Source organism: Pongo abelii, chromosome 4 (genome assembly GCF_028885655.2).
Source record: "Pongo abelii isolate AG06213 chromosome 4, NHGRI_mPonAbe1-v2.0_pri, whole genome shotgun sequence".
Classification (NCBI taxonomy): Eukaryota; Metazoa; Chordata; class Mammalia; order Primates; family Hominidae; genus Pongo; species Pongo abelii.
In genome coordinates this window covers 146,071,441-146,090,098 of record NC_071989.2, presented here as the reverse complement: position 1 = coordinate 146,090,098, position 18,658 = coordinate 146,071,441, and the positions used below count along the sequence as shown (strand labels likewise).

Sequence of the window (18,658 nt, the reverse complement as noted above, 5' to 3'; positions counted from 1 at the left end):
AGCAATGGCTTCACCTTCCATGTGGCTATCTTCTAGAGTTAGTCACTTTTGGGCTAAGTGACAGTGACATAGGCCTTCTTCTTCCTGTCCCTATCATATCACAATAAAGTCAGGCATCTTTTTCTGGCTCAAGAGACCCAGATTTGAAGGTGAGGGAGCCAGTAGTCCTGTCTAATAATGTTACCCTTGATGCAGAAATGGCAAGTTTTTTGAGCAGGAATTTGGCTTGTGGTTCAACAGAGGACTGTGTGGTGCTCAGGAATAGAGACTGCTATTCACTCCCAGTGGTTTCTCCATTAAGGTGCAATTAGTTTGACCAAGATGGTCTGAGGTAGACTTGTTTGGGTTTAGAGTAGCTCAGCCTTAAAATTGAGACCACCATTGGAGATAAACTATTGGTAAGGAATATTTTATGAATGTTCATAAAGAGGTTTGGAGTTGATGATGTGGGGGCCTCTTTACTAAGGATTAAACACAAGTGTGGTAATGCCACCTTGCACTGGGAGATGGTGTAGTATCTTGGAAAGGGCTTTGGAGTAATAATGACCTGTGTTCCAATCTTAACTGCATAGGTGTGTGGAGAATTCACTTTCCTCTCTGATCCTCAGCTTTCTTATTGAAGAGACTGGAATAATAACAATAACTAGGGAACAAATATAGGTAACGGGTATAAGGCACTGCGTAGATAGTTAATAAAGTCTACTTTTATTATTGTAGAGCACGTCATAGTTTTTAAAATTCTTGTGGATGTCGGGGGTGGAGGTGATTAGGGTTGATTTTTTTTTTTTTGTAGTCACTATGTAATGACACAGAGGCATTTTTTTCCTGACTTTGTGCTTCCTGTGCTTCTAGTTGAGCAGAAAGATATTTCCAGGTGGAGGAGGGATGAGATTCCAGGGAGGGTGGGTGATGAGGCGGTGTCTATCACTGTGGTTCTGCTGGATCCTGCTGTCCCGCCTTTCACAATCTCATTGTCTCCTTTGATTCTCACACAGCCTTGGGATAAAGGCAGAACAGAGAATGTCCTTATTTCACAGGTGATATAGGGTAACTTGTGCTTCAACAGAGGACTGTGTGGCATCTAGGAATACAGACTGCTGTTCACTCCCAATGTGACATAAGGACCTGTGAACTAAGGACATTCCGTGATCTGCAGTCAAATGGCCCAGACCACTCACCTGCAACAGGGTTGGTCAGGATTCAAGGAGATGGCAGGGTATTTCTTTTTCTCCTGTGAGGTTAATGTCTTTTGCCTTAGTGCTCAGCTCTAGCCAAATGAGTTGGCAGCCCAGATTTTAGGACTTAGATGAGGGTTGGGGGGAAGAAAGTTCCATAACCATCTTAGTGCCCATGAAGAATCATTGTGCAAAGGATAAGGATTTTCCTGTGTTCTCTCCACCCAGAACATGAGACTAAATTACAGTACTAATTCAAGTTAGGAGCAAGAAGGTATTCTGTGACATAAGGACTCTTGAACACCCCCTTTTCTTGTCTTTAAGGACATATAACTATGTAGGGGTGGTCGGTGGTTTAGCTGTGGTGTTCGTCAGAGAGACCTGCCAACCAATCTATTCCATTTTCATTCTCAAGGCTTTATTTACTTAATGATAAGGTTGTTTTTATACCAATGACCTGGAAGATGAGCTAGTGATTTTTCTAGACATCTTGAGTCTTCTGTGATAATGAAAGATTTTCCTTTCCCTCCTCCAGTCCATCCTTCTCCCTCTTGCTCTTCTTTGGCAGTCTTCCACCTAAAAAGGTCTCAGCTGTGCACATAGTGTGCTTGTTAGGATCTAGAATGAAGACTTGGATGCTTTTACCTAATAGGCTTCTGGGATTGCTTGCTTTTCTGGGCCCTCTGTGGTTCTCAGAGGCTGCTAAGTGCAAGGCCCTAACGGTCTAAGTATTTAAAGAAGTTCAAGACACAGTCAGGCCAACATCATTTTTTACCTGATATTCTGCAGCAGTCTTCTAATTGGTCAATCTGCCACCTGTTTTGTTTTCCCATTCCCTACCCATTATCCACACTGTGGCTACAGTGATTTTCCCAATATAAAAATCTGATGTATCCCTTACCTGCTTAAAATCTATCAGGGGCTCCCTGTTGCCCTTAGGATGAGGTCTAAACTCCTTAGCATGGCCTGTAAGTCCCTCAAATGGTCCAGCTCCTGCTTTCATCTACAGCCTTGTCTCATCATTCTTCCCTAATGTGCTCCAGCCAGACTGAACTTGTTATGGTTCCCAGATAGATCACACCCTTTGTTACCTTCAGACCTTTGTATATACTATTCTGTGTGTCTGGGATACTCTTCCCTCATTCTCACTTCTCTTCTGAATAACTATGACTGCTCCAGATCAGTGGCTCTTAACCATTATGTATCAATCTGATGAAAACAATGGACTCTATCTCTGGAAGAGCAAACCTGTGCTCTTGTGTGCTCATCATTTTGCATGCAGCTTTAGGGTGCAGGAATCCCTGGCTTAAGAACCTTTAAAGCTACGTCTCCTTTTCTAACATTTGACATCTTTTGCAGTTGTTAGTTTTCTTGTCTCTCTCTCCACCAGACTGAGCTCCATGAGGGCAGGGCTGTGACTTGTTAACCACTGTATTCTCTGGGCCTAGCACAGTGCTTGACACATGAGGACACATCTGATATATGTTTGGTGAATTGAATAAATGAGAGAATCATGTTCTCTTTGGAGAAACAGGACATGCATGTTAGCAGATGTAAGTGGAAGATGGAAAGGGCTAACGAGATGTGCAGCTGACAGACATTCTCTGAAAGTTCAGAGTCTGAGGTGGCTTTCTGGGCCTCTTGGGAAGAGCTAGCAGAAGAGAGCACTTGGGTTGACCACAAACATGGAAGGACTTACAGGGCTCATCTTCTGTTATCTGGAAATATTTTGTCAAACTATTAGAGATGAGTGAAGGAGCAAGAATGACCAAGTCCTTGATGGTTTTCCCCCTCCAGAATTACTGAAGCCCATGGAATTATGAGATGTCAAGAGAACCTCCCTTCTTTTTTTTTTAATTTTCTACTCCAGTAAATACTTTTTCAGTGCTTGTTTTATGCCAAGCACTTTGTTATGTGTTGAGGATAAGCCGCTTGGTTCTTTGCTAGGTATTAAGTACTAACTTGTCCTCAGAATTTGGACCAACGCCTTGAGTTTGGGAATAGTTTTATTAAGGTTATTAGTTAGGGTGAGATTTTATTGAGGGATGTATTAGAAATGACACAGGGTCTAGAGTTAGGCCAAAGTTCAAATCTCAGTCCTGCCTCTTAGTATCTATGTGTAAATCCCTCTTGAAATGCCAATTTTGGCCGGGCACGGTGGCTCATGCCTGTAATCCCGGCACTTTGGGAGGCCAAGGCGAGTGGATCATCTGAGGTTGGGAGTTCGAGACCAGCCTGACCAACATGGAGAAACCCCGTCTCTACTTAAAAAAAAACAAAAACAAAAAACAAATTAGCCAGGCGTGGTGGCGCATGCCTGTAATCCCAGCTACTCGGGAGTCTGAGGTAGGAGAATCACTTGAACCTGGGAGGCAGAGGTTGCGGTGAGCTGAGATCGTGCCATTGCACTCCAGCCTGGGCAACAAGAGCAAAACTCCGTCTCGAAAAAAAAAGAAATGCCAGTTTTATAATTTGTAAAATGGAAGTAATACTGTCTACCTCCTGGACTTGTTTCAAGGGTTAAATGAAATAATGTGGGTCAGTTACACATTAGTGTACCTTAGCAGAAGGTCAGGTATACAGTAGTGACTATTACTATGACTACTTTTAGGGCCCATTTAAACTAAAGTCTTAGTTTGGTGTAGTCATTTTTGCTGGTTCATAAGAGATAATAAGATTGGATTCTACAAGCTTTCTCAGAAAATAAGTGGTGTCTTTGAGCCCTTAGTTTTTCTTTCACATCATTTTTTTCTTGCTTGTTGAAGTTTTAAGCACTTAATATAGAAAATTAGAAATTTGAGGGTCATGTAAAGGAGTAAGGAAAAGTCTCCTAAAGACCTACTGTCTAGAGAACTGTGTCTTAACCTTTTCTGAATCATAGACGCCTGTAAGAATCTGATAAAAATGACCTGTCATCCTCCTAGAAAAAGTGAACTTTTGCACATATATAAAAATATTTTCTTACAATTCCAGGAGTTTCCATTTATTTACCCCAAAGTTACAAAACCCTAACCTGACTTTCAACCACAAATTTGACAGGCAGAAAACAGTCAGCCCAGGCTCTGATTTACACTGCTGTGAGGGCTTCTGAATCTCTTGGTTCTTACAGTCCGGCTGCTCTATTTTTTAAGTCTTACTTTTTGAGGGCTAACTCCTTAAACAAAGAATTGGCTATCTTTGATTATCTTTTGCAGTGTAATTACCAACTGGACCCTCATCAATGAACTTTTTAATAGCTTAACTTCTGATTTCCTTGTGTATGCATGTTTTTGTTTGTGTGTCTCAATAAACTCAAGAGAGAGATTGTGGAGCCTGTCTTATGGGTGGAGGAGGAATATACTGTTTTTCCCTTTTTTCTTTACCTGTTCATTCTGCCCCAGGGCACTGTGCTGAGGCCTTTCACAGGCTTCCACTGGCAGTCAGAGAAGAGAGAACAGGGTGGAGGGTCTCAGGTCCACCTGATCTGGCAGTTAAGGGAGCAGGCGGGGTTTGGAATGTCTCCCCCGCTACTTTCCTGTCCGTTCCAGTCATTCAGCTCTAGAACTGTATCAGGATGGGACTCTGGATTAGTGGAGGAATCATGTGCAGTCTGTGCAGCTTGGAGGTGGGTGTCTGCAGCCCACATGCTGTACTGTACTTTATTTTCTTGGCTCTGGTGTATGAATTCCACAGAGAGAAAACAACTGCCCAGGCTCTGTTTTCACACTCACATTAAGGCTTCTGGATCTCTTGTTTCTTGCAGTTAGGTTGCCCTTTATTTCATTCTACAAAGACATGTGTTGCCTGTCTTTCCTGAAATCAGCAGCCCTTGTTGAATGGGCCTGGCTTTCGATAAACCCATGTGTTGTATATAGAGTGCAGGCTGAAGGCAAGGGGCCTCAGGACCATGGAAATGGGGTGCTGCTATTGCCGTTATTTACAGCCCTACCTTCTCTCTTTTTTGGATTATTATCAGGGCCTCCAGCTGTTCTCCCTGCATGTGATCTAGCTTCCACCCTGCATCCAAAATTTCATTCAAAAATTCCCATCTGTTGATGTCATTTCCCTGTTGAAAACCTCTCAATGGTGCTACACCTGGGATAAAGTCCCAGCTTGTTTATGTGACTTACAGGGCTTGTCAAGCCCTGGCCCCATCTACCTCTCCAGCTTCCTTCTTCTCACTGTTACTCCATGTACCAGCCACACCAACCTCTCGCCATTTCACCAAAATTTTTTCTTTTGGTACTTTCCTCTCTTTGCACAAATGGATCCCAGATTCAGCTCATCCTTCCTACCTTTGCTGCCTGTAGAACTCTTCCTCATCCTCTAATACCTCTCTCAAATGTGACCTCTTAATAGGATGCTTGACTGGAGTTCTCAGGAGAGATTTGTTGCACCCTCCTCTGTGTTCTTGGGATTTAGTATAGCGTAGTGGTTACAAATATGGACTCTAGAGTCAGACTCCCTGGGTTTCAACCCAACTTGGCCTTTCCTAGGTGTGTGACTGTGGGCAAAATGAATTACCTACCCTCCTGTGCTCAGTTTCTTCATCTGTAAAATGGCGATAATATTAATAAACCTCATAGGTTGTTGCGAGGATTAAAAGACTTTAAAGTGCTTAACACAGTGTGTGGCCATAGTTAGCTCTCAAGAAATGTTACTTATTATTGTTGTTATCACAATACTTTGTGTATAACTCTGTCTACTAAGCTCTTATCACCACTGTTTAGAAACACTTTTATATATCTGCCTTACTAGATTTGTGTTCCTTAAGGACAGGTACATATCTTGTTCACTTTTTCTGGCCTTGTATATGGAAGTTTACAGTAAATGTTGGTTAAATGAGTGATTGCACACAGATTTGCCTTCAAAATGGAAATGGGCAATAGAGTAAGGAATGCTTAAGGCTGGGTTTGTAGGTGATCACAGACCCGAAGCTGATGTGACCTTGATGTTACCTGGTTTATCCTCTTCTGTGCCTGAATCCCTTCTGCTGCCTCCTGCAGCCCAGGCAGTGCTTTTATGTTTCCAAGACAGGGCAGGGGGCCATGTGGAAGGTAAACATATCCCAGGCACCACATTTATGTCCTTTTTGTTTTTGTTGTAAACTCTAGGTGACATGTCTGAGAGTAAAGCCAAAAAGATAGAAATCAAGGACGTGGATGGGCAGACGCTGAGTAAGCTGATTGACTACATCTATACTGCTGAAATCGAGGTGACCGAAGAGAATGTCCAGGTAAACTCAGGCTCACTAATAGCTCAGTGTATTGCACACTCAGGACCCACTGTTTTACAGCGTTGTTTTATTTAACCCTTACAACAATTCAGTTGGTTACTGAAGAGGAAACTAAAGCTCCAGAGAGGTCAGGTGACCTGCCCTGGGCCACATGGCCATGAGGTCGGCCAGCTGGTCCTCAAACTCATGCCTTCTTGGCTTGGGCACCCATGCTTTTAGCCACTAGGCCATGATATCCCTGAATGAGCCTGGGCCCCGGGAGTAGAAAGTCTTTAACTCATGTCTTCAAAATCTTGTGAAGGAAAAGCTGGGAGCTTAGGTGACTCCTGTTCTCCCCAGGTCATTGTCTCATCTCAGAATTCAAACAGCTGAATAACTTTTGGGTACTAACAGTAAGTGCAAAGTAATTTGGTATAAAATGAGTAGAGGGGAGGTAGTAGAAGTCTATAATTGGAACCAGCTCTCTTTGCTCTTTTCATCATGTATTTATTTAATAACTTTTTTTTTTCCTGTAAAATACAAAGTGTTTACAAACTTGGATAGTTAGAAGATATTCTACCTGGATCCTTATTGCCTGGTTAGGATTAAGAGGTACATAAAGCAAGGTACAGTTTGTGTGGACATAATGTTCACTGTTTGGAGGTCCTGAGTCCAGAAGCTTCTGTCTTATGAGGTTGGGTTATGTCACCCTCCCAGCATGTGGATGTGTTCAGCAAACTGAAAATTCTCTGAGCCTCATTGTTTAGGGACTTTTAACCTCTTCACTTTAAACTGTGGTTAGGTCAAGGGTGATGTTGGAGAAAAAACAAAAAAAGATTGGCAAGGGGCTGGGCATGGTGGCTCACACCTATAATCCCAGCGCTTTGGGAAGCTGAGGCAGGCAGATCACCTGAGGTCAGGAGTTCGAAACCAGCCTGGCCAACACGGTGAAACCCCGTCTCTACTGAAAATACAAAAATTAGCTGGGCGTGGTGGCAGGTGCCTGTAATTCCATCTACTTGGGAGGCTGAGGCAGGAGAATCACTTGAACCCAGGAGGTTGCAGTGAGCTGAGATTGCACCACTGCACTCCAACTTGGGTGACAGAGTGAGACTCTGTCTCCAAAAAGAAAAAAAAAAGATTGGGAAGAAGAGAGTTTGGATAAAAATGTGGGTTCTTCTTCATGCTGTTATGTATCTGCTGAGGTGGTTGCTCACAGGTTGTCTGTGAAGACAGGAGGTATTGAGGATTTGGTGCAGTGAGGAGATTAGCATGGAGGCGCTGGGGCTTTCCTGAAACCCTTAGAAACAAGGGTCAGAGATCTGGGGCTTGGTTAAATGGCTGTGAGAGCTACACCCAGAGTCCCTTCCCAGCCACACTTACCTTGGAGAGACCCTAAGTTCCCCTTCCGTGGTGGAGGTACCAGCAGTCATACTTCTATAAGCAAGCATGTGCCCATCAATTCACATGCATTATTTCATTCAATTTTTATAATCACCCATTGGACCATACCAATATGATTCCTCCTTTACAGCTGAAGAAACTGGTGCTCAAAGGGGTTAAATAAACTGCCATGGTCACATAGAGAGTAAGTGGTAGAGTTGGAAGCTGAAGCCAGGCCCCTCTGACTCACTGTGCTCTGTGGCTATGATGAATTCTAGTTTCTCATTAAATGAATGATCAGAACCTTGACTTTGGCTCATAATTATTTACAATAATAAAAACTAACATCAACTGAGCGCTTCCTATGTACCAAGCACTGTGTTAACTGCTTTAGATCCTCATAACAAACCTTATTGTCCTCATTTTATTTTTGAGGAGACAGAGGCATTGAGAGGTTAAGTAATTTGTCCTTAGTTGCATGGCTGGTAAGTGGAGGAGTCAAAATTCAAAATGACGCTTAATCACAGTGCTGTTCTGCCAGCTTTCCTGTTCATCTATATACCCCCCACCTCCTTTCCTTTCTTTCTTTATGTGGCACTGATTCTGTGCCAGACCCACTGTGTGGTTGGGGCAGACACCCTGGGTGGCCCCAACACCTGGGCCCCCTGGCTGGTGCCCTCCCTCTGTGCATGGCCCTGCCTCCCTACAATTCCAGGAGTAGGTGCTTTCTGAGGCAGGGCATTTCCTTTTGTTTTTGCTAAAGGAAGCAAACTCTGTGGCAGGATATCCTCTGCTGTGTTTTCATGTTATCTGAGGGAGAAAAAAAAACAAAACAGGGCCTGCACATGAAAAATGGAGGGGAAGCCATTGCAAGCTGAAGGGTAACCTGTAAACTCTTTACCGGGGGCCATTTCAGGGCCTGTTTTCCAAGAACTGTAATGCTGAGGTGGCAGAAGGCAAGCTAGAAGATTTTTGACTTATGGTAATCTTCCATCCTGATGGGTGGTTTTGGCCAGGTACTCCTCTGATCTCAGCCTCCTCCCTCCAGGGACCAGGCAGTACTGCCTTAGTTATTCTATGAGGATGGTCTTGCTTCAAAGCTGAGGACCTACGCTTGGCCTTTTGTTCATAATCTTGTCACTGCTGCTGCTTTGAAGAAGTGGAGTTTCAGACAAGATAAGAGAAGAGGAAGTCCTCTCAAAGCCCTGTTGATGTGGGGAGAGGGAACTGAAGACAGTCATTTCATGGATGTATTGCTCTTTTTTCTTTCAGGGCCTCTGGGAATGTGTTTTTTGTACTTGTGTCTAGATCCCAGAACCCCATTGGATGGGGCCCTAATTTATCCCTGAGACCCAGAGTCTGAGCAGTGGTACATCTTCCAGCCTCCAAGCCTTCCCTTCAGCATTCTGATTTCCTTGACTTTTTTTTCCCACACTTTTCTGTATGAAGCAAGTAGAAGGAAGAAAATGGCTTTTGACTCTAAGCCAGTCTCAGAGTCAAAGAGAGGGAAAGAGCAACTAGAGAAACCAGAAGCCCCATTCATTTTAGGAAGTTGGTTTGGGAAGGCTTTTGGGTAGGCGTGGACTCAAACAGGATAAGGGGTGTGGATAGGTAGAAAGCCTTATAATTTTTGCCTACTAAGTGGGTATTGTGAACAGTAGGGAAGTTGAAAGCTATGTGGGTAGCTCTATCCAGGGAGGTTTTAAAAATGGAAAGTGTAACCTAAGGAGTATATTCAGGAAATATTTATTATTTCATTTCTCTGGCTGGTTGTCATGAGCTTGAGAATTTAAGCACCACACTGTGCTGCTGTCTCCTTGGAAGAGGGGAAGGGGGAAGGGACTGTGTGTCACTGGCATGATCTTGTGTATGTGTATGGCATTGGGGAGTTTGCTGGAATGCAGTCTGGGGGCAGATTGGACTCTCAGAAATCCTCTTGGGTGGTGGGTGGTGGGGAGAGGGTTGCTGTTGAATTCCTGCCTCTTCTCACATCTGGCCCTTTTGGAGTTTACCATACCTCTGAGCAGGGTTTGCGCTGGCCAACATTTGATGGCTTCCTCTCCCTCAGGGCTTCTTAGGGTCACTGGTTAGAGGTTACTCCTCCCTAGGATGAACACCTATCCTATTTTGCCCAGAAGTGAGGGGCCTTCTGGGATGGGGACTTTCAGTGGTAAAAATGGCAAAGTCCCAGGTAAATCAGCATGATTGGTCAACCTATGGCCTGAACACCAGTCTTAACTCTAGCTGATACTGGCCAGGGGGTGTCATGGAGGTCATTTGGAGACTGGGAGCAGAGCTTTTTATTCCTGGTGTGCATTTAGCAAGAATGGTTAATGGATCTCCATTTGACTAGCAGGCAGAGACTAATCTGGTCCTGGAATCTGTTTGGCCAGGCTGAGCAAGCTCACAGGTTAATTGAGTTTCCCAGTTTATGGCTGCTTAGTGGAGATGGTGGCTGCTTAGTGGAGATGGTGGCTGCTTAGTGGGGAGAGAGTTCAGGTGGTTAGATTTGGATCCTGGCTGTGTTCATTTATAGTCCAAAACTTTCAGAAGAGGGTGATTTTATCTTTTTCTTTCTCAGGAATGTATTAGTGGTTCAGAAAATATCACAGACATGGTGTTAATTTACTGTTTTCCTGCTGGGGATATAGGATAGTGAAAGAGAGGAAGGAGGAAGGGAAAAGGAGCACGTTTTCTAGAACTCAGCTGTTGTGAGAGAGAAGTGTAAGCCTGTGGGTAGGAGCAGCTTTCCTTGTTGAGCGTAGGCATTTGGCTCAGGAGTTCGAGCACTGATAGTGGTGGCTCTTGGTGGTTATTGTCTGTGGGCAGGGATAATGAAGGGTGACCGACTGTTCCATTTTTAGCCCTGAAAGTCCTGGGAAACCCCCAGCCCTGGAAAAACTAGGACTGTTGGTAACCCCAGTGGAGGGACAAAGCCCCCAAATGGGCAGTGGGGCAGAGTTTTTGGCCTGAGTACATAAAAGTGATAAGAGTCAAAGCTGAGGACTCAGAGCTGTCTTGGGAGAAAGACAGAGTCCAGAATTTAAATCACTTAAAAAAAAAAAAAAAAGAAGTCTTTTTCAAGTGTCCTGAATCAAGAAAACAAATGCATCTGCAGCCCATATCTTCCTGGGCAAGCCCTTGTGGCTGGGAACAGCTAGAGTGTAGCTGGCTCAGTCACTCTCTCCCAGAGCCAGGGCAGCAGCTGAGAGCAAAGGCCTGGGGCAAGGGGATTATTTTGGGGTGAAGTGGATGCCAGGGTCCCCAAGATAAGCAGCCTTAAATTAAGCTATTCTGTAGTGTGATTTTTTTTCTAAATTTCTTTTTGGAAAATCATTCTCAGACTACCTGCTGCTTCCATAGGTGAAGGGCAGGGTAGCAGAGCTGGAGTGGGACAGGACTTTGGCCTTTTATCCTGTATGTTTGATCTAGAGGCAGGCTTCAGCAGCTGAGGGAAAGTCCTAGGGAAAATTGATAGAGGTTGGCTGTCTGAGCACCCAGTGGGCCTGCTCAAGCCAGTCTTCCCTGACTCTTAGGAAAAACGCATGCACATACACCTGAGCAAGAACTATTTCTGTCTTTCAGGATATAGTATAAATAGTCATGTGTCCTGTGACCTTTTAAATGGAAACTTAGCTCTCCTTTCTCTAAGAATGTACCTAAAGATGTTCTTTGCTTTGTATCTGTTTGATGGGAGAATAAAGTGTCGTTGCCTGAGTCCTGAGGGATTTGGAATGAATCTTGTTCCAGTAGACTCTAAACTCCAGGAGAATAGGATCTGGTTTCTCTTGCTTACCCCTGAATCCCAGAGCCTAAACTAGTGCCTGGCACATAGATGTTCAGTAATTAATCATTCATTAAGTACCTTTCTGAATGAGGACAGTACACTGAAGGTTGTGGGACAGTGGCTCTCAAACGTGGCTGTACATTAGAAGCACCTGGGGAGCTTTAAAAAACATCTTAATGTCCAGGCCACACTCCGTACCTATTGAGTTAGATTCTTTTAGGGCAAGACCTAGGCATCAGTAGTTAAAACTCTTAAGGTAATTCCAGTGTGCAGCCCAGTATGAGAACCATTGTGTGTGTGTGTGTGTGTGTGTGTGTGTGTGTAGAGTTTTGTTACTCAAAGTGTGGTTTGTGGACCAGCAACTGCAAGCATCACTTGGGTTCTTATTAGAAATACAGGCTCTCAGATCCCATCCTAGACCTAATGAATTAGAATCTGCATTTTAATAAGATCCCCAGGGATTAAAGACTGGGAAGCATGGCTGTAGGGATACAGAGAATCTGCTGGTGTTTAGGGTCTGTGAAGGGCAGAGTAGTGGGAAATAAGGCTGGAAAGCAGGCTAGGAAGTTTGGACTTATTGGGCAGGCAGTGGAGAGCCATGAAAAGATCTTGAGCATGGGAGTGATATGATAGGAAAAGGCAGATGAGTCCCTGCCAGTGGGATCCAATGTCTGAGAATGTCACCTTCTCTTGCAGGTGCTCCTCCCGGCAGCCAGCTTGCTGCAGCTCATGGATGTTCGGCAGAACTGCTGTGACTTCCTGCAGTCTCAGTTGCATCCCACCAATTGCCTGGGCATCCGTGCGTTTGCAGATGTGCACACCTGCACTGACCTTCTGCAGCAGGCCAATGCCTATGCAGGTAAGGGGGAGCCGGACTGCTGCACCTCCTCCGAGTTTGTGGATCTAATCACCTGGTCTTCTGCAGACTCCCCAAAGATTATGAGAAGTGGTCTCTGCTGTGAAGCAGCTATGATTTAGTTAGGGAGACAGGTGGAAAGATAATTAATTATAGGACAGTTTAGCTCGTTGCCAAGTGGAAAATGATTAATTGCCAAGAGGATGGTACAGACAGTAATTTTCACTAGAGTAGAGGAAGGAGATCCAAGAAGACTTGGGGAGTGGGGAGAGCAAACTGAGCTAGGTCTTGAGCTAGGTCTTGTTATTGTTAAGAAAACCTTTGTTTTTATCTGAGTGTTCCATGAACATTCTTTTAAAAGTCACGTACTGGCCAGGCATGGTGGCTCACGCCTGTAATCCCAGCAGTTAGGGAGGCTGAGGCAGGCGGATCACGAGGTCAGGAGATCGAGACTATCCTGGCTAACACGGTGAAACCCCCGTCTCTATTAAAAATACGAAAAAAAAATTAGCCGGGCTTGGTGGCGGGCGCCTGTAGTCCCAGCTACTTGGGAGGCTGAGGCAGGAGAATGGTGTGAACCCGGGAGGCGGAGCTTGCAGTGAGCTGAGATTTCGCCACTGCACTCCAGCCTGGGTGACAGAGCAAGACTCCATCTAAAAAAAAAAAAAAAAAGTCACGTACTATTGCAGGGCTTATAATGATGAGGAGTGCCCTGCTCCACCTTTCCACACTGAGTCTTGTGCTCCAGAGCCACTCATTTTCAATCCTTAAGGAATTAAAATGCAGGTTCTGATCCAGCTAAAAGCTACTTCATCTGCTACTCACCTCCATTTATCAAAATAATATGTGTAACTGCTATTTTTTGATTTATTAGTTTTAGATATTATTTGTTGACTTCTCCAGAAGAATAAGATTGAGCTTTCGCAGACTTTCCCTTTATACACAGCCATCCCCTTCTTTATTGTCCAAAAACCATTTCCACAACTGAACTAAGCCATCTATTATAATTATAGTGTTTTTTTAAATCAGAAAACTTTAATAAGAAGGGCAGTTAATAATTGTCTTTTTCTCTTGCATAGTGTATGGTTCTACCACTAATTCTTGTTAGAACAGTCCTCAATACATCAGATAATCTGTTGGTTCACTTATTTTTCTTGGAGACGTTCTCTGCACTAGAGCTTGTCATTCTGTTATTTTAATGGGGTTTTGGGAGGGAGTAGAAATGAACATTTATATTCAGTCCATCATGTTTATTTAGCTAGCTGGAAAGAAATCTTCATTGCCACTTGTTCCAGCCTGAAGAAAGATGATGAATGACTAGGAAATAGGTCTGATCATTTAACTTGATAAATTCAGTCATGGCCACCTTCTTCCTTTGCAATAAAACACCTCCTCCTTCCCCCTGCTCAAGCACTGTCATGGCTGCTGTTCTGTTCAGTGTCTCCTCTTCAGCCAGTGTCTGGAAATTAGGTGAGGACCTGCCAGCTAGCTACCTGTGCTGTGTTAGCCTCTTGGTCAACAAAGCAACAAACATTTGCACTGTTTCTTGGCATGCTTTTTCTCTCTGATTAAGTCCCTGACCCCAGGAGCCTTCAGAGACTCTAATGTCTCCCTGCAGCCTGTTTCTGAAGGCATAAACAAGTCTTCTTTCCTAAGACTTGTAAAGATAGTCTTGATATGATGATTTTTGTGAAGGACATTACCCAGTAGCCTCAATTCTGAGTCCTGCTGATTCTTTCTGGCTCTGAACCTTGACCCTTCTGCTTCTCTGCCGTTCCTGTGCTCTCTTTTCCCTGCATATTCTCCACTGCCTTTCCACCTTCGCTTAGGGAGCCCTTTCTGTTCCTGGGGAGGGCTCCCGGTGAAGCCTTTGAAGAGGTCACTTTCTAGATGGATGGATGTGCTAAGGCTTTGCTTTAGCAGGAGCCAGGCTCTTTGCTAAGGCAAGCATTTTCTCTGCAGATTCTTTTTTTTTTTTTGAGACGGAGTCTCACTCTGTCGCCCGGGCTGGAGTGCAGTGGCGCAATCTCGGCTCACTGCAAGCTCCGCCTCCCGGGTTCACGCCATTCTCCTGCCTCAGCCTCCCGAGTAGCTGGGACTACAGGCGCCTGCCACCATGCCAGGCTAATTTTTTGTATTTTTAGTAGAGATGGGGTTTCACCGTGTTAGCCAAGATGGTCTCAATCTCCTGACCTTGTGATCCGCCTGCCTCAGCCTCCCAAAGTGCTGGAATTACGGGTGTGAGCCACTGCACCTGGCCTGCAGATTCTTTTCACAAACATTTGCTAGTGCAGTGGCAAAGGGAGAGTGCTTAGATGACAGAAATTCTGTCTCCTTGTTCTGTGTCTCCTCTTACCAGCCCTTTCCTTCCACATAGTGTGTGCATGCATGTGTGTGCACACCTAGCACATATCCCACCCTAATTGGCTGATACAGTTGTCTGAGGTTTGGGGAGTATACTGAATCCCCACCTTTTTTAAAATTTAAAATTACATTCTAGATTCAAGAGGTACATGTGCAGGTTTGTTATGTTTGTATGTTGTGTGATGCTGAGTTTTGGCTTCTGCTGATCCCATTACTCAGATGGTGAACATAGTACCCAATAGGAAATTTATCAGCCCTTGCCCTCACTCCTTTTGGAGTCCCCAGTGTCTGTTGTTCCCATCTTTATGTCTATAGGCACCCAGGGTTTAGTTCCCACTTACAAGTAAAAACATGTGATATTTGGTGTTCTGTTTCTGTGTTAATTAACTTAGGATAATGGCCTCCAGCTGTGTCCATGTTACTGCAAAGGACATGATTTTGTTCTTCTTTATGGCTGTGTAGTATTCCATGGTGTACCACATTTTCTTTATCCAATCCATTGTGGATGGGCACCTATATTGATTGCATGTCTTTGCTATTGTGAATAGTGCTTAATGAACATATGTGTGCATGTGTCTTTTGGTAGAACAATTTATTCTCCTTTGGGTATATACCCAGTAATGGGGTTGCTGGGTCAAATGGTGGTTCTATTTTTAGTTCTTTGAGAAATCTCCAGACTGTTTTCCACAGTAGCTGAATTAATTTACATTCCCACCAGCAGTATATAAGCATTACCTTTTCTCTGCAACCTTGCCAGCATCTGTTGTTTTTTGACTTTTTACTAATAGCCATCCTGACTGGTATGAGATGATATCACTTGGTAGTTTTGATGTGCATGTCTGTAATGTGAATCCCCACCTTTAATAGGGCTCCCCGGCTCTTCTGGCCTGGCTTTTCCCAACTTTCAATGTCTGTGTTTTCTCCCTTTGCCCCTTTCACTATCTGATGATGAGACTCATCTGTGGGAGAGTGCAGAAGATGCAGCTGGGAACACATCCATCTTTCTGGTGCTCTTTGGTCCTGTTGCTGTCATAGTGATTGAGTTCTGTCCGCATTGTGGGTCTGTGTATGCAGACATCCTGATGAATTATTCTTAGCTAGTGTTTATTGAGCTCTCCCTTTGGGTCATACCCTATGCTAAGCATTATATTGGCATCATCCCATTTGATGTATATGATAGCTGAGGAAACCAGGGCACAGAGAGGTGAAGTAATTTGTTGAGGTCACATAGTGACAGAAGGGACAGAAGGCAGGATTCAAGCTCAGACGGTGCTGACTCCAGAGCCAGTGTTTATTATATTCGATAGCTTTTAGGCCCAGTTTGGACATAAAGATGCCCTGTGAATCAGTAACTGAGGAGTGCACGTGGCTAGAGTTGGCATTTTCCATTGAAAGCATGTTCCTGGAAGCCTGTGCAATGTAGTCACCAAATCCCAACAACCAGACAGTGTAGACAGACATCCAGCTGTCCGCTAGACACAGGGTATGTCATCATCTTGGGATGGAGGAAGCGCCATGTGGGTGTCTTCTTCTCTTCCCTGTCGGGTGACTTCCTCCCAGACACATGGAGCCTGTTCCCTCACTGAATGAGTGAACAGGCCCTCCTACTTTCCCTGGCTGGGTCAGCATGATCTTCAGGCTGAGAGTCTTCTCCCTGTTATGCAGGCCTTCTGTGGAGCCTGTGATCCTCTCCTGGGTGGCTTTCTCTGCAGCCCACTCTGCTCTGCACACTAGGGAGGTAATATTTTTAAAGTAGTATAATGCAGAAGATAAGGCCATGATGCAAAGATGTTAGAAGAAGGGAATGAAGGTTAGATTGTGCAGTATTTAGAGAAGAAGTAGAAAATGATTATCCATGCTTACTCCCTTGAACCCACTGACTGATGTGGGCCTGCTTTTTTCCTTGTACCCCTGGCTTTAGATGGAGCCTGGGGTTCTCTGCCATCTCTGCCTCTTGAGACAGACCTGTGACCTCACTCTACTGTAAGTGCGGGGGTGCAGGCACCCACTAGGGTCACACACAAGGGAAAGCATTGGTCTCTGTGGTCACAGGTCTCCCTGGACCCAGGCCTTGAGTTAGAAGGTATTTCATGCCAACAAACTACAAGGAGACCTTCCAGATCAGAACTAGGAATCAGACCAGCTAACACTTTGGAGCTGAGTAATCCTGAGCCTATTTTCTCCTCTCTATCATGGGACTAGTGCATCCTATCCTGTTTCCAGGATGATCTGGGGAACAGGGGGAATGGGGAGGAGAGCATTCTATGGAAGTAGACACCACAGGGGCTGTGCTGTGGAGCCTCCCTGCCAGCCTCATCATCTGCAGTGAGGGAGCCTCAGAGTTGGGTCCAGGCAGGAGAGACAGGAATCCTCAGGTCACTGCTGCTGCAGACCACATGCACTTTTGGGGCGGAAGGATTTCCAGGACTTCTGGGTTTGTTTTCTCTTTATCTAGATGTGTAGTGCAGGCAGGTATGTCCTGTCCAGCCTCCCCTACTCTTCCCAGTTTCTGGCTAGCATTGCTTTGCCTTCACTTGTCTGTAGATTCCAGTTTAGCTGCTGAATTCTCTTTCTTTTCCTTCTCTAAAAAGCTTTCTTTTTCTGTTGTTATTATTGCTATTTTAATAAAAACTCATCCCTGACTATTACAGAAAAAGCACATGGGTGGAAAGAATATACCACAATCCTACCCAGAGAGAACTGCTGGCAGCACCTTGATGTATATCCTTCCAAATAGTTTTCATTGTATATGTATGCTTTCCAGCTTAAAAAACATTTTAGCCAGGTACAGTAGCAGGTGCCTATAGTCCCAGCTACTTGGGAGGTTGAGGTTGATAGCTCAAGCTTTCATGCATAGCTTGAGCCCCGGAATTTGAATCCAGCCTGGGTAACATAGCAAGACACCCCATCTCTTAAAAAAACATTCTTAGCAGTATATTCTGAATGTCTTTCCATGTTAGCAGATACATTTCTAGACCATTGTTTGAAAAATTTAGGTAATATATTCAATAAAAGCAATTTATACTCATGACCAAAAAATGCAAGCAGTACATAGAGGTATAAAATGCAAAGCCAGTCTTCTCCCAGGCTGTCTCTCTGAAGTGGGGAGATCCTTGGTATCCTTACAGAATTTATGTATTATGCTTTTTAACTTACATAAACAGAAACACTCTGTACTCATTGTACTTTTGTTTGACAATACAAATCTTGCAATTATTTCCACACCCTTGTGTATGGCTATATCTTATTCTTTTAGTCTGCTGCATCTCATGGATGGAGTATAATTTATTTAACCAGTCTTCTATTGATAGACATTAATATTTCCAGTTTTTTCTTTTATTTAAAATGCTTCCATGAGAATTCTTGTACGTAATATTTTGGAGTACACTTGCTAGTATACCTGTAGGGTACAATCTTAGTAGCATAGTTGTTGGATCAAAGAGAATGTACATTAAAAAATTTTTTGATAGATTTTGCCAACTTGCTCTCTAAACAAATGTGACTTTATTTTAAAGCCAGTTTTGCCTTCTCGTAGGTCCTCGGCTTTTCCAGCGAGAGCACAACTTTGTGGGGGCTGAAGTATCATCTCTATGTCCAGCTGCCTATTTGATTTCCTGTTTGGAAGGGCCCTGTCTCTTCCTGCTGTGGCAATCCCTCCTGCTTCCTCTGGATTCAGTTTCCCCCTCAGGGAAGTCCCCCAGATCTTTGCTATGATATATGTTATTCTGGGGTAGGGAGGGTATGTCCCGCATGTAGAAGCTGACTGCTCAGACTCTTGCCTTAGCTAATGGCATCACAGTCTTCCTGGACAGCTAGTAGCTGGGAAATGGACCCCAGTGTCTTTCACAGCCTGTTTCTTATACCTCATTATTGTTGTTTCCAGGGACTGCTTAATCTTT

General features: G+C 44.2%; 1 protein-coding gene across 14 annotated transcripts in view; it reads left to right on the top strand.

Moving 5' to 3' along the window:
* The window catches only part of KLHL3 (kelch like family member 3), a 279,066-nt gene that overhangs the window by 195,852 nt on the left and 64,556 nt on the right, over positions 1 to 18,658 (top strand). For all 14 annotated transcript variants that reach the window (NM_001133720.1, XM_054555189.2, XM_063723948.1 and 11 more), the window contains 2 exon segments: positions 6,269 to 6,390; positions 12,236 to 12,398. In NM_001133720.1, coding sequence (NP_001127192.1) covers positions 6,269 to 6,390; positions 12,236 to 12,398 — 285 coding nt within the window.